At 38.3% G+C, this 13,595-nt stretch overlaps 2 protein-coding genes across 4 annotated transcripts in view; one reads left to right on the top strand and one right to left on the bottom strand.

Annotated features, from left to right (window-relative positions):
* Positions 1-13,595, bottom strand: part of UBE2T (ubiquitin conjugating enzyme E2 T) — a 135,535-nt gene that overhangs the window by 89,204 nt on the left and 32,736 nt on the right. The window lies entirely within an intron of this gene.
* The window catches only part of CEPT1 (choline/ethanolamine phosphotransferase 1), a 30,922-nt gene that overhangs the window by 15,013 nt on the left and 2,314 nt on the right, over positions 1-13,595 (top strand). For 2 of the 3 annotated variants that reach the window (XM_085304120.1, XM_085304121.1), the window contains exons 5-7: positions 7,040-7,124; positions 11,679-11,810; positions 12,790-12,948. In XM_085304120.1, the coding sequence (XP_085160246.1) occupies positions 7,040-7,124; positions 11,679-11,810; positions 12,790-12,948 (376 nt within the window). The remainder of the gene's footprint in view (positions 1-7,039; positions 7,125-11,678; positions 11,811-12,789; positions 12,949-13,595) is intronic. The other variant, XM_085304122.1, reaches the window with a different exon arrangement.

Below are 13,595 nucleotides of genomic sequence, written 5' to 3'. Positions count from 1 at the left end.
GAATGGTCTGGGTTCCTTGGAATTTTTCATATTTGCTGGGTGATTAGCCAGGGGTTTTCCTTGAAATATTCAGGGGTATAAGAATAGTTTTACTTAGTGTGCTGCAGTTCTGAGCAGGCTATTAAAAAGTTATCTTGAGATTTTTGTGGTAAGTAGTTTGTTTAAATATCTTTTATTAAACCTGCATTGATGGTAATTATGCTGAAATACTAAATGAAAAACAGCATAATCTCTGCTTTCATGAGGCTCTTAAAATATACTTTAATTACGAGTTCTACTTTAGATTGAACAATATTAGCAATCCAGTATATTGTGTTACGTTCATTGGCTGTATCTGACAYTAAGTGATATGTCCATTAAGCGTGCTCTGAAGATAGTCAAATGACATGATTTTTAAATACTTTGACARTATATGAAAGGCTGGAATACTTAGTTTCAGGAAATGGTAATGCATCAATGACTTGAAGGAAGGAAGAGTTTAATCAAGATTTTAGCCTGTTGTGATAACAACTTTATGACTATGCCTGAAAAGACTCTTAGTTTTAAACTTTTTCCTTATTTCCTAAAACATTTTATGTCTCTAAGTCACTGRGATTGTGGTGTGTTTTTTTTATTTTTTTTTTATATTTTTTTATGATGGGAAGAAACTCGGCTTCTACAATGACAGTGAATCAGTTAACGATTTATCCTAATTCATTTTAAGTAAGAGGGAAAATTCTAATTCTTTGCATAGGTAACCTGGAACCAATAGGCTCATTTTAGTCTCCACCCTTGGAAAGGATGCTCTTGCATATCATGAAGGAAGTTAGTGCTACAAATAAAAACTGCTGTGTGTAGTGGGTGAGCTGGGCATAAGCATTTTATCACTTTTCTTCCAGTAGCAGAATGCTAAAAGTTTGCTTATGACACTTCTCACACTAAGTTTTACCAGTTTTTAGGCATACTAATATATAGAAGAGACTTAATTTTCTCAAATGCTTACATATGTAGCTTCTTGTTCTGTAGCACCTCTAATTTCAGTCAAGACTGAAAAATGAAGATACTAATGCTTCCAAGTTTTTTACCCAGAACAAAAAGCCTCACAGTTATTTTACAATTTGAGGTCAGGTGATAYAGAATTTATTTCAGTATTGCTTTGTTTCTGAGATGGATAAGCTATAGGAAATATATATTCATGCTAGTTTCATATAGCAAATGCATTTCTAATGAGGAAAGTAGTAATAAATCCTCATTTTAAAAATACTAGATAACATGGCAAAACATGAAGCGAATAGATCACAGTTCTTGCAAAATAGGTAAACCTTGTACTTGCATGGGTTGGATACGAAGGCTTTTGTAAAGCCATCAAGGAAAAAAAAAAGGAAGTTTTTTTTTCTTTTTAAAAAAAGAATATAAATGTGCAGCATTCTAAATACATGCTGTTCTGCATATGTATTTTTGTAACTCTGCAGTRTCACCCTTTGTTACTTGTAATGGTGTAATTTGGCTTTTGCTTTAATGTTTTACCTCATATTTTGGTGTTTGTTTCATAGGCTAGAAGTAGGCAGTTTTAACTATGTGCTAATACAGTTTAGCACAGTATATGTTGCATAAAGAGGAATCACCGATGAGGGAGTTGGACTATGAACTTGCAAAATGGTCAGACGTTTTTTAGAAAATGAAATGTTAAAACAATGATTATGCTGCCAGTGTCGTCTTCGATGATAAAAGATGAAAGTGTGAAAGCTAGCAGGTAATCTATGCTAGTGTTTGGCATGGCAAGAAAGCACATACAATAAAATAACAAAATATAATAAAAATAGTGATACATGTTGCAATGTATACAGTGCAATGCTTGCAGTCTCTTGCAAGAATTGGAGAATGTCTTTCGAAGATGCCTATGAGCATACTGCTATCTTGTGAGCTCAGAAAGACGAGGAGTAAGGGATAAAATGTATATTTAAGAACACACAACACTTTTGCTTCCCCAACTTTATTTGAATGCCTATTTAATGTCTTCATTTACAATCTTTAGTTCACAATGGTAGCTGGTAAAACATTAACTTTTTTTGGACCAAGTTCCTGCTTGCCAGCTTCAGTTCTGCAGAACTTCCATTTGTTGTTCGTTCTTAACWCCAGTTTGCAGAATCAGTTTTTTTCAAGTTCATGGTTTAAATGTTTTTCTCAGCCTTGCAGTTAAAGGTTCTGTCTACACCTTTTTAGTTTGTTAAACTACTAAGTCTAGGGTCTTTGTAGCTTTGTCTTCAATATCTAATCTTTGTTCCTTGATTCTTTGCCTGGATGCTCCTGGTGGTCTTAACAACTTGACTCCAGGTCTTCTGTTTGTTTTCTAAAGGATGAAAAAGCCCCCAGTTTATTTGAATAAGAGCTCTTTGGGACTCGGTGGCTTTGTGTCTGTTGAGGAACTGCTGCAGTAAGTTCATGTCCATCTATTGTAGTGCAGGCATGTCTCAGGAAAACAGTTTGTTTCATTTTCTTCGTTTCATAGGTGTTAGGGATCCGCCRCATGTTGTGCGTTATGTCTCTGCATTATCCTAGCAACATAAACTGTTTGGGCAATGCTGACATGACTCAATTTGTCAGGAAACATCAGGCAAAAAAAAAAACCTGTCAGGTTAGGGGAAGTGTGGCCTAAGTGATTACTGAAAATACCTCAGTTCAGTTTTAGGAAACCTCCTTAATTTAGCTGTAAAATTTAGGCTGCTAGCCTTGCCCTTTTGTTTTTCTTAGGAAATCCACTGTAGCATTTAAGCAAATAAATAAAAGCACACGGAGAAAATAGAATCAGACTTTGAACTGGCTGATYCCCTTCTTTCTTTGAAATATTTCTGCTTTCCTGCAGGTCTATTTAGGGCACCAGGCTGTTGGTCATGTTTATCTGACATGCTGACTTTTGCAATAATAAAAAATGGAGTACCAAAGGCTTTTCCCCCACTTYTGATATCAGAATGCTGTCTTTATGCATTCAAGCAAAAATATTTTTCACTGTTAGTCAATGAATGATCCACTTAAATTGGATTTCAACAGTCCTTAGCATAGGAAGATGCACTTTAATGTACCACTGAATTTTGTATAAAAATGTAATTTACTCTCTGGAATATATCAGAAGGTGTTTTTATCCCTCCTGCATTGGAGAATAAATTTCYCTGATCACTAAAGCAGGCTATTTTTTTTTTTTCTCCAAAAGGTCAGTGTGGGGAATATGGAAGGGCTTTAACCAGTCTAGGTTCAAAGTGACCAAGCAACTTTTCTCTGTTGTCCAGGTTTTTGCTTTGTTTTTTAGGTACCTTCCCAGTTCTCCTGGAACTTAAAACCAGTAAGGTGACTGAGGCAGTTCATGGTTCTTTTTGTTACTAGCACATTTTATCCTGAAGTAACTTAAACATACTCCTCCCTCCACCTTAATGATTAACTTGTATCTTCTGGATTGCTTGGTATATGTTAACATTTTCCAGGTAATGCTGTACATTATCTTTTCATCTTTCTTAACCATTGCTGCRTTGCTTTTTAGTTAGTATTCTTTCTTTTTTATTACTGTGTGGCATTTTAAGGGCTGTCTAGCACTCCTAGGAGATCTGGTAGCAGTCCACTAGTGTTGCATTTGGAGGCTTTAATTTTCTTCCCAATTATTCCTCCTTTTGGTTCCTGGTTTTCCAAGTCTGTAGCTGCACAGTCRCTTTAGCTCAGCATGATTTTGTTCTGCTGCCCCAAAAAAGACTCAAAAAGACCTTTCACTGCCCTCTCCGTGGTGCGTGCATYACTCCCGAGGCTGTACAAAATGGATAAAGAAAGCTGATCTGCTGGAAACTTGGGCAGGAACCTCCCCCCCCCCTTCCTTTTTTCGTTATTTTAGCTAAGCCAATTTCCTGATGTAGCTGGTGGCATGAGAGTGTAGCCTAGTGGTGGTGCAAAAGAGAAGGGACTAAGCAGTTGGTTTTGGGGGAGGCGAAAATGGTTGGAGAAACAGAGGCGGGGGTGACTGCTCCTTTTTTGCAGCACAGATTTATTCCAGTTTACAATGACACAGAATTACAGCAGAAATTGCAGCGAAATGAAGAGAGGAACAGCAAGCCACCTCTCCCTTTGACCCAGCTTCTCTCTCCAAGCGTCGTTCCCCTTTGTGGTCTGGCTTCGAGGAGTTGCCCATCCGGATTCCTGTAGTCACAGACTTCTAAGGGCAGAAGTGACCGCTTGGCAGTTGAATCCTGTGATAAAACTTCACTGGATAATTGCAGCTTCAGGCCTGTACTCCACTGACATAGAGCTTATCTGTTAAAAAGTCATCCAGCAGTGATTTTAATGAGTGCGGGGACAGTCCCCTGTAAGTAATATGTTGCAGTCACTTTTCACCCCTGCCACTAAGAACTTGCGCCTTATTTGTAGTAGCAGTTTAGTTCTTGCCAGCAGATCTTTTATCTTTGTTTTTGGCTTAAGGAGCAGTTTAGCATCCAACATCTTTATGTAGAAATTGAAGTTAAACCTGAACTGTTGTGCAATATGACGCCATAAGTCAAGAAGGAATTTTTGACCAAATATCATTCTTGTGGTTAGTTCTGAACTGTTTCCAGCTGCCTTCTCCACTTTTTTTCTTTAATTGTGGAGGGCAGAACTAAGGGCAGCGTGGTGAAGACTGTTACCAATGGCTGTGTCCATAGCTGATAGCGCGATCTTCCTAATCTGAATCTGGACACTGCACCCATGAATTTGGTTATTACCTTCAATAGGCTACCAGTTTCTTCTAAGAGTTTCCATTTTTTTGGAAACCTTATCTTGAATACTTTTCATACTTCATTTTGAATGATTTGGATCTTTAGGTGTGTGTGTGTGTATATATATGTGTGTATATATATATTTTTTTAATTAGTGCTGCCAGAAGAAACCTGATTTACTAGCCAAGTAAGGCTATAAAGTTGAGCTGCCTACATTAGTTACCAGTCACTCCTCCTGTGAGTTTTTTCAGCTACTTTATGTTCTTCTAGGTCATTGACAGGAGTTGTGAAATAGGCTAAAATAMGTTTGTGTTAAATCCATGTAGGCTCACTGAATTTCTTCAGCCCTTCCTTGACTGRATGTACTGAAAACACATTTCCATACTAATCTTAAAAGCTAAGAGGAAGCAATTTTTCTTTAATCATGGTTTTTTATGTGCTGTACTTTTCTTGTACATCCTAAGCATTTGCAGTTTTTCTTGCAAGGTATTTCAAATGCTCCACCTGTTTGGGAGAAAACTGAAAACACAGATTTTAAGAACTTTTTAATTTTTCTGGGAATTGATTCCCCTCTCGCCCCCTCCAAGCATCTCCTCCCAGACCAGTTTTGATTATATTATTAATGAAATCAGGATATAGGAGGACCCCTAAAGCTTTTTCCCATGTATTTCATAGCTATGTGCTTGACATAGTGAAAAGACAAATCTACAAAGCAAAAGTGTGTAAAGGAAATTATCTTTATTGCAATCTTCTCTAGCTTTACTCTGACAGCCCCAGCCTCCCAAGCCAAGCTCTTTTGCATTACAGGCTGATAGAGGCTGGCTACGTAACTATTGCTGCTCTCCCCTCTTCTTTCTTGCCTTTTACGCTCTCCTCTGTTGCTGGCTGCTTCGCTGCTCTTTTATGGCTTTGGGAGGGAGCAGTGAGAGTTTGCAGTAGCAGCAGCGATAAGGTTGGGCGCCTCATATCCTGTTTGCGTGCTGTCGGTAGAGGTGCCACGTGCCGATTCTGCTGTCTGTTCCCTAGGTGCGGATCCTGCTCTTAGGGAGCTGTTCGGAAAGTCTCTGGGCTGCTGGAAAGGTGACGTTGCACAGAGGCAGCTGGGTGCAGTGTTTTTCTACAGTGGGCTGCAAGCAGCAGCCGACGTGTAGAGAATTCACAGTAAGAAGAGAGATCGCATTGAACCCCGTGTACACTTGCCCTTTTGCTTTCTTGTCCTTTTGAGGATGTGCTACAGGGGAGCTAGATGCTGCCTCATAGTTGTTGCTTGCTCATAATTGCTTTGCTGCTAAAAATGAAAATATTTTTTGGCTAGACTGGAGGATCTACTCCAAAATGGGAGTAAAGGCTATAGAAAGAATTTGAGGTAGTACACACTGATCTAATATTAAACTTGCTTTTACAGTCTTGTAGGTCATTNTAAATAAATAAATAAAGATTATTCTTATTGGCTATGCAGCTGTGCCTTAATATCAGTAGAATCCTTACAACAACAAAGCATGTGTCCAAAGACTGGTTTTGAGTATTTTAGGAAGAACTTCATGATTAGGTTTATGCCATTTTTTGGAACTAACCCAAAGGATTATTTTTGGTACAGTGTTGTCATATAAGACAGTATTATGGCTTGCTATTATAACCAGAAAGTCCCTCCTCTTTATATTTTTTCTTTAATTACGTTTCTGGAATTGATTTGTACAGCCTTGCTTTTCCCTCTTGCTAGCACTGAGACTTTTGCATGATCTTTAAAACAAAGTYGTAACTTGAGTCTTTCTTGTAAACTTTTCCTTCCTGCCCTTCTACAAAACATACTGGCTATGGTAGAACCAGAAGTGGTTTCTCTTCTTGGTTCATGTTAGATACTGAATTGTGTAATCTTTAGCAAYGCAGTTGACTCTGCAGTTTACATAGGCATAAGCTCTTCAGGGATTCAGGTTTATCTTGCGAGTTTGGTGTGTCTCAAAAAGTGGGGAATAAAAATCTTTCCCAGATTTTATCATCTGAAATCAATTCATTTTTTTTGGTGGACAAGGTTAAAACTGAATATTTAACTGACCAGTATCAGTTGCAGAAATAAACCAACTGTTCCTTTTGACAAAATGGATTTTTATCACACTGTGAAATTAAAGAGAAAAAAACCCATGGCATGGCTCTTTAAACAAAGAAACTAAAATATATTTTGCTTTCTAAATTATCAATGCCTCTTTTGTTTTTCTGAGTATTCTTGAATTTTTATACTGTGCATGATAGAGGAATGCTGCTGAGCTTGCAAATAATTGACTTGAAATTGCTTTGAATAATTTTGGCTTTTTTGGCTTTTTGTACCTAATCAGAATTGATGTGACTGAAGTGCAAATCTTCATAATAATCATGCATTTACTGGCAGTGATCGGAGGACCACCTTTTTGGCAATCTCTGGTAATTTTGTTGTATATCCTATTTAATGTGTATTAMGCAATATAAAATAAGAATGATCTAAGAGAAAGCTGGAAGAACTACCTGTATAGAAAATTAGTTTCGTTTGTGAGGGAAAGCTCTACCTTTTCCTCGTAAAATGGAAATACCTATTCTTAAGTATGATTTTAAATGGCAATGATTGTGCACTCTGGTTTTACCGGAGTTATTTGAAGAAGCCATTATTTTGTGGTGTTTGGCAGATGGAAAAATATCAAACAATTCACTAACTTAACTGCAATATGTGGATATTAGTTTGTCTTTTGCTGGAGTCCAGCTGCTTTTGAGTGATCTAGCCAAAGCTTGAATGAACAGCAAGCTAAATCACCAGCTGAAGAAYACTGAATTGGTTGAAGCTATGGGGGAAAATTTTGGAGAACCGTTGATAATCCTCAGTAGCTAATTTGGTCTGAATGTGGAAAAATTGCCATTTATATATGCACATGTATTAAATATATATATTTTTTAAACGATGGCGATCCTGATCGTGCACGCCGACTGCTGCGGACTGATTACATGTAGATCCTGCAGATTTTTAATGAGACTCACGAATCCCTGTCAATTGGCAAATTCACGGGATATCACAATCTATTTTTATATTGGTATTACTGAAGTCCCCCCCCCCCATTCCTCCTCATGGCTATTGAGACAGCATTGCCCAGAGAGAAGCACTGATACAACAGATTAAGAGAACTTCTGAAGTATTGATTTCATGGTAGGTTTTCCTTCCTGAGTGATGTTTGTGTATTTGATGAAAGCACTTTTCAAGGCGGATAAGGAAATCTTAGTCTGCAAGAAAACCAAGAGATAGTCAAAAATTACTGAAACGCTCTAACCCAAATCACTGAATTTCTAATCTGCTCCATAAAAGTAGATAAATGAACCCTATAATGTTGTAGAGTGAATCTTGGTTACCTCAGTTTTGCTACATGTGCTTSCAGGTTTAAAAGACAGCAAATAGATGAAGAGACCCCTCTGAAGCACCCCCAAACTATTACATAATCTGCAAAGTAAATGCCACCTATAAAATTATGAGTGTGGACAGAATTATTATTAAAAATAAAAATCCTACAAGTCAGCTTACTGATGCCAAACTTTTCTAAAGACTTTAGTGTGGTCAGCATCCATAAAGCTGCTCTTCTGCATTAGAAACAGGGATTCCCYATTTCACATTCTGTTTTCTTTTTTCATYTTAAAAGAAAATAATTGCTGCTGCAGCAGCTTCTGGCTTGATTTGGTGCAAGATAATACTTGCATGAGAAGGTTTAAAATTCCCTTTTATTACTTAATAACTGTTTCCTTTTCAGCCAAGTGCTGCTGCAACAAAGGACTTTTTAAATTTCAAGACTTTGCTTAGCTCCCAAAAGGTTAAAATATTTCAAAATCCAGGGTTGGATTTATGGATGTGTTTCTCCAGAGAGCAAACTTTAGCATGTTTCCCATGACAACTAGGTATTTCCCTTTCATTCAACTTGTGAGATTTTGTTTTTGTTTATGGAGATAGACATTGCTTACTACTTGCAGAACAGAAAAACAACACAAAGGAAGAAAAAAACTCTCTTCCTTTATCATGTCATATGACAGCAAAACTGGTGTTTTGGTTTGTTTTTATAAGGAAAAAGAAATTGATGGAATACAATAYCTGGTTGTATGCTCAAACATTCCACTTTTTTTATGCTAACATGTGAAAAGCAAACCAATCTGAATTTTTTGAACGCAGAATTGTGTATTTTGTCAATTATCGCTTTCATTAGCTTTCTTCTTTTTCCTCGTGAAATGGTGTATACTAGTCCTGGCTTYCTCCTTTCTCTCAGTGTAGGTTCTCTTTAAAGCTTTTTAATATGSCATTCTGCAAGGCTTCTGGCAATCAGTAACTTCTGGTGAGTACTATTTCAGCAGAGATCCTCATTTAGCAAACGTGAGTGAGCAAGCTTAGGTTCAGCTTGCTTGATATATTTATCATTGTGTTTGAAGGGAGAAGTGCTAGAATTGCTTCTATTTTATTCCACAGTAGAATTCTTAAAAGAATAAAGAGTTCATGAATATAAAGTGACCTTGGTTTTGACCCTTTATGGGTTATCATCTCTATTGTAGATGTGGTAGAAGTGCATGTAGACCGAGCKCTACACTGCAGCTGGGATCCAGCCTTGCCTGAAGGGCCAGCAGAATGCTATGACTTGCCCAGTTGGTTAAGCTTTTTCTAACTGTGAGTTAACCAGGAAGAGTTTCTGGAGGGAGGGTCTCTGTGTGTCCGCTTATGGACGTCTTGGGTGCTTTTCAGTGTTGCTTTGCTAAGCCCTTAGCTGTGCTCTTTTCCTATCAGTTTCCCACTCCTTTCTGTTCCCCATTCATTGTTGCTTAGAGGTTTGATTGCATGTGGCAGAATCCAGAACAGGTCTGGAAATATCAAATTGATTTTTCTGGTGAATGACTCTGGCTTCGCTTTAATGCGTTCTCTGGCAAACACTGTGTAATACATTCTTTGCCTGCTGCCACTTGTTTTTACTAGCATGGTGTTTTTTTTTTCCCTGACAGAATTCAGAATTCTCCCTTAACCAGGAGGTACTATGTATTCAAAAGCTTTCTATGCAGCCTCTCTTCTAATCATCTTCAAAGGATTTAACAGAAAGCATAGTTTGGCTATGAAAGAATTGGCCTGTGATACTTTTTTTTCAGCAGTATTATATAGTCTTCAGAAGTGCTGCTGATGTTTGACTTCTAGTGAAGCCTGGGTGAATTACCAGCAAGGTCAAAATAATTGCATGGACTTCAGTGATATGTGGAACACCAGACAAGGAAATCCTGTGGTTCACCCTGTGTTCGCCTCTTGTTTAAAAAGGCTGGGACTGAAATGCAAGCCTGTAGGAAGATCTCTAGGTACAACTCTCTCTCCCTCCCACTGTTCTTTTTTTTTTTTTTTTTTTTTTTTTTTTTTTTGCTTTGGTTTTTTTTTTGCCATGCTATTTGCTTGCCTGTGCTGCTGTTAACTCTTGGCCCTGCTGCATCCGTTTCAGATGCAAAGCAATTTAGTAAGCACTGCCTTCTTAGACCTCTCCTCTGACTTCATCTYTGCCAAACTTTTGCAAGTAACTTTGTTTCCTGTTGTTTATTTCTGCCAGCTAAGTGCAGTTTAAGACCAGTCATTCCCTGCTGATGCAACTATCAGTGGAAGCAAGAAAGTGTGTTAACATCCATCTTTGCTAGAGCCTTATTACCAGTGTGGTCTCATCCTTCTCCCCTTGCTCAGCATGATTCTCAGAGCCTTGTTAGGAGTGGCTTGGAGATCCTGTTTCRTTTTATTGTCCACTCTGTGGCAGTCTATGCCTTTTCTTTTGTTTACTTGTCATTATTCTTCCCTTTAGCATCTCTCTGAAAACATTTTAGTTGACTAACAGTGCAGCCTGAGCAAGGGAGAAGTATGCTGGGGAGTGCCACGAAGCTGTGCCACCTGAGAACCCTGCAGGACAGTGATTTGGAGAGGTGGTCTGTCTGCTCCTCTATAGGCTCTGTAAGAGAAAAGCATGAAGAGGTAGAGCTTCCTCTACCTCGCAACTTTCGTGTGTAGTCATGAAAACACTGAGAGATCATTAAGCTGTTAAACACAGCAGAAAGCTAAGAATCTGTATCTACTGAAAGCTATGCTGACAGTGTAATTCAAAATACTAAAATAGAAACAACTTGACCTCATCTGAACTTCTGTATGTAGTTGGACTCTCTGCTGTTTGGGATCTAAATGTGTTTATTCCCTTGTGAGTGGTATGACTGCAAATATTGAAATAAGAGACCAAGAAGACTTTTAGTAGTTGCTAAAGCTGGATTTTTTTTTTCTTTTCTGGGAATTTTTCTCTCAACACCTGCTTCCATAACATGCTTGCTGTGATTTGTTGTTAACTTTCTTCACTATTTCTAATTTCCTCTTTCTGCTCAAAACACTGCTGTTAAATGAAAGAAAGGCACTAGTCATCTTCAAAGTTGCCTGTGCTCATTTTTCACTTTAGCAACCCTATCACTTGCTCTCTTAAGCTGGGAGACTGAGATGAACCATCTGATCTTTGTTTTCTTTTATGGTAGAATCCAATTTTTAAGGATCTTTGTGTAATCAGTAGACTCTTGCTTTGCCCAGGTTGGTTCGAGCTGCAGCTATAAATTTTTATGATGGGCTCAGGAAAAGATCACCAATGCACTTCTCTGCCTGATAGGTGAGAAACTTAGCTAGGAGTTCTCAGTGTTTGGAAGGGTAGTACTGGGAGCAGGTTTCTGCTCATTAATCTGCTTTTGATGATTCTTTTTCARGTAATGAAAGAAAAGTCTCACTGATCAGGGAAGTTTGATGGAAGGATAATTGGGAAAAATACATACTTCTCTGATATGCTTTCCAGAAATTTAAATCTCTGTATACCAGAGAGAGGAAAGCACATATGTTGTTAGAAAGTGGAGTGTTTGAGTGCACCAGAAGTATGTAAAACTTGCTTTATTTTGTTTGTGTATACTTTAACTTATTATTTCTCTACCATTAAGATTCCAGTGCTGAATATTCAGGTGAAAATATTCCCAGCTCTCTGTACTGTTGCTGGAACCATATTCTCCTGTACAAACTACTTTGGTGTAATCTTCACAGGCGGAGTTGGCAAAAATGGATCCACTATAGCAGTGAGTACTCGGTTCTGCTGCTTTTACTTCCTCTTCAGCACCCTGTGGCTTTCCAGACATGCCTTCAGTTGTGATTTAACATAAGACCTCCTACCTATAAAATAGTTTCCTTTCACTTACTTGCTGGCTTGGAAAAAAGGTAAATATTGTTTGTGTGAGAATAGTAGTTTTAGGAGTGAAGAAAAATTGAAAATGTGAGTGATTAAAAATGCTTGTGGTACTTTGATATTTGCTTTTGAGTTAATGATAGAAAAATTATGCAAATGCATACTCCCCTAGAGAGTTCACAAAGCCCAGTGCAAAAATCCATTCAGAAGGGAGTTTGTCAAGAAGACTGGCTATGGTTTTCATCATTCTAGAAGAATTGTAATGTTCATGTTATCAGTGAAAAGCACAAGTGAGGGAAACTGGAAAAGTCTCTTCTGCTTCAGAAGAGATGATGATTGATTTTGGAGCCCAAGGAGTTTTCCAAGAACCATTCTACACCAGTGTAATTATTATTTTCTTCCTAGAAAATGTTTTGTTTAAATTTGTCTAGCAGCACAGAAATATAGACAGTAGTACTGTCTTCTGTCACTTGGCTAACAGAATCAGCTCCTACTTGTTCAGACAAGTGTCAAAACTGTGCGTTTTTTGCTCTCTACAGGCTCTTCTCCCCCCTCATCTTATTTTTGAGACTATGACTTAAACTAATTTATAACCTGTACACAAGGCAGGTGGTAGGATGCCAGCACAAGAAAGGGCTCAACCACATTACGAGACAGCGCTCGTTCAGATTTCACCACGCTTTGTTCCTGCTTTTGTGTGTTCTGAAAGACATGTTTTAATGTGACGATAGTTACAAACCACCTGTCTGCAAACTGCATACCATGCAAATAATTTGGTTTACTGTTTTTTTGTTGTTTTTTTGTTTTTGCAATGTGTGTATACTTGGTTAATTAAACGCTTTATCTTACTTAAACGCTTTATCTTACTGTAGGGAACGAGTGTCCTCTCACCTTTTCTTCATATTGGGTCAGTGATTGCATTAGCTGCAATGATCTACAAGAAATCTGCTGTGCAGCTCTTTGAAAAGCATCCCTGCTTGTATATACTTACTTTTGGTTTTGTATCTGCTAAGATAACAAATAAGCTAGTGGTAAGTGCCTCCGAATCATTGAGTCTCTTCTGTTATTGCAGTAGAACTTTTTTTTGTAGCTTTTAAAGTCCTGTGCCTATTTCATCAACTAACTTTATTCTGGTTTGTGTACTGAAATGATAAAATATTTGCATTTCCTTTGTTAAAGAAGCTGTGAAGGGCAGGGAATGGAACTCGGAGCCTTTCTTTGCATTTGAAATGGGAGTAGTAAACTTCAAGCTCAGGCCATGGTTACATAGTTGGTGCCAGTACAGTTTACAGTTCTCTAAGTTCTGTTCCTCTTCCCCGGCTACTCATTCACGTTTCTGCAATGTGTTTGTGCATGTGGATGATGAACTGGGCTGGGAATAGAGCTGACTGAAAACCTCCCCACGTGCAGAAGGGAGGAGAGCCTGCTGGGGGGAGGAGCAGGGGCAGAACTGCTGAAGCCAGCTGAAGAGTTCTGACGGAAGTTAYTTGTCAAGTTTAGAACAGTTACTTGAGGTTCACCTTAATAATTGTAACCACTATTTCTCTCCAGTTGTTTAACTGGTTTGTACTAGGGAACAGACAGCAATGCTGTCAAGAGAGGAGGGGAACTGCTGTTGAATGGAGAGCTGCTGCCCCACACCACCTCCTTAGCTCTGAAGGCGTGCCTTGTATTGCCA

This window comes from Rhea americana, unplaced genomic scaffold (genome assembly GCF_003343005.1).
Source record: "Rhea americana isolate MKP2758 unplaced genomic scaffold, rheAme1 scaffold_203, whole genome shotgun sequence".
NCBI lineage: Eukaryota > Metazoa > Chordata > Aves > Rheiformes > Rheidae > Rhea > Rhea americana.
This window is presented reverse-complemented; position numbering and strand designations above follow the sequence as displayed.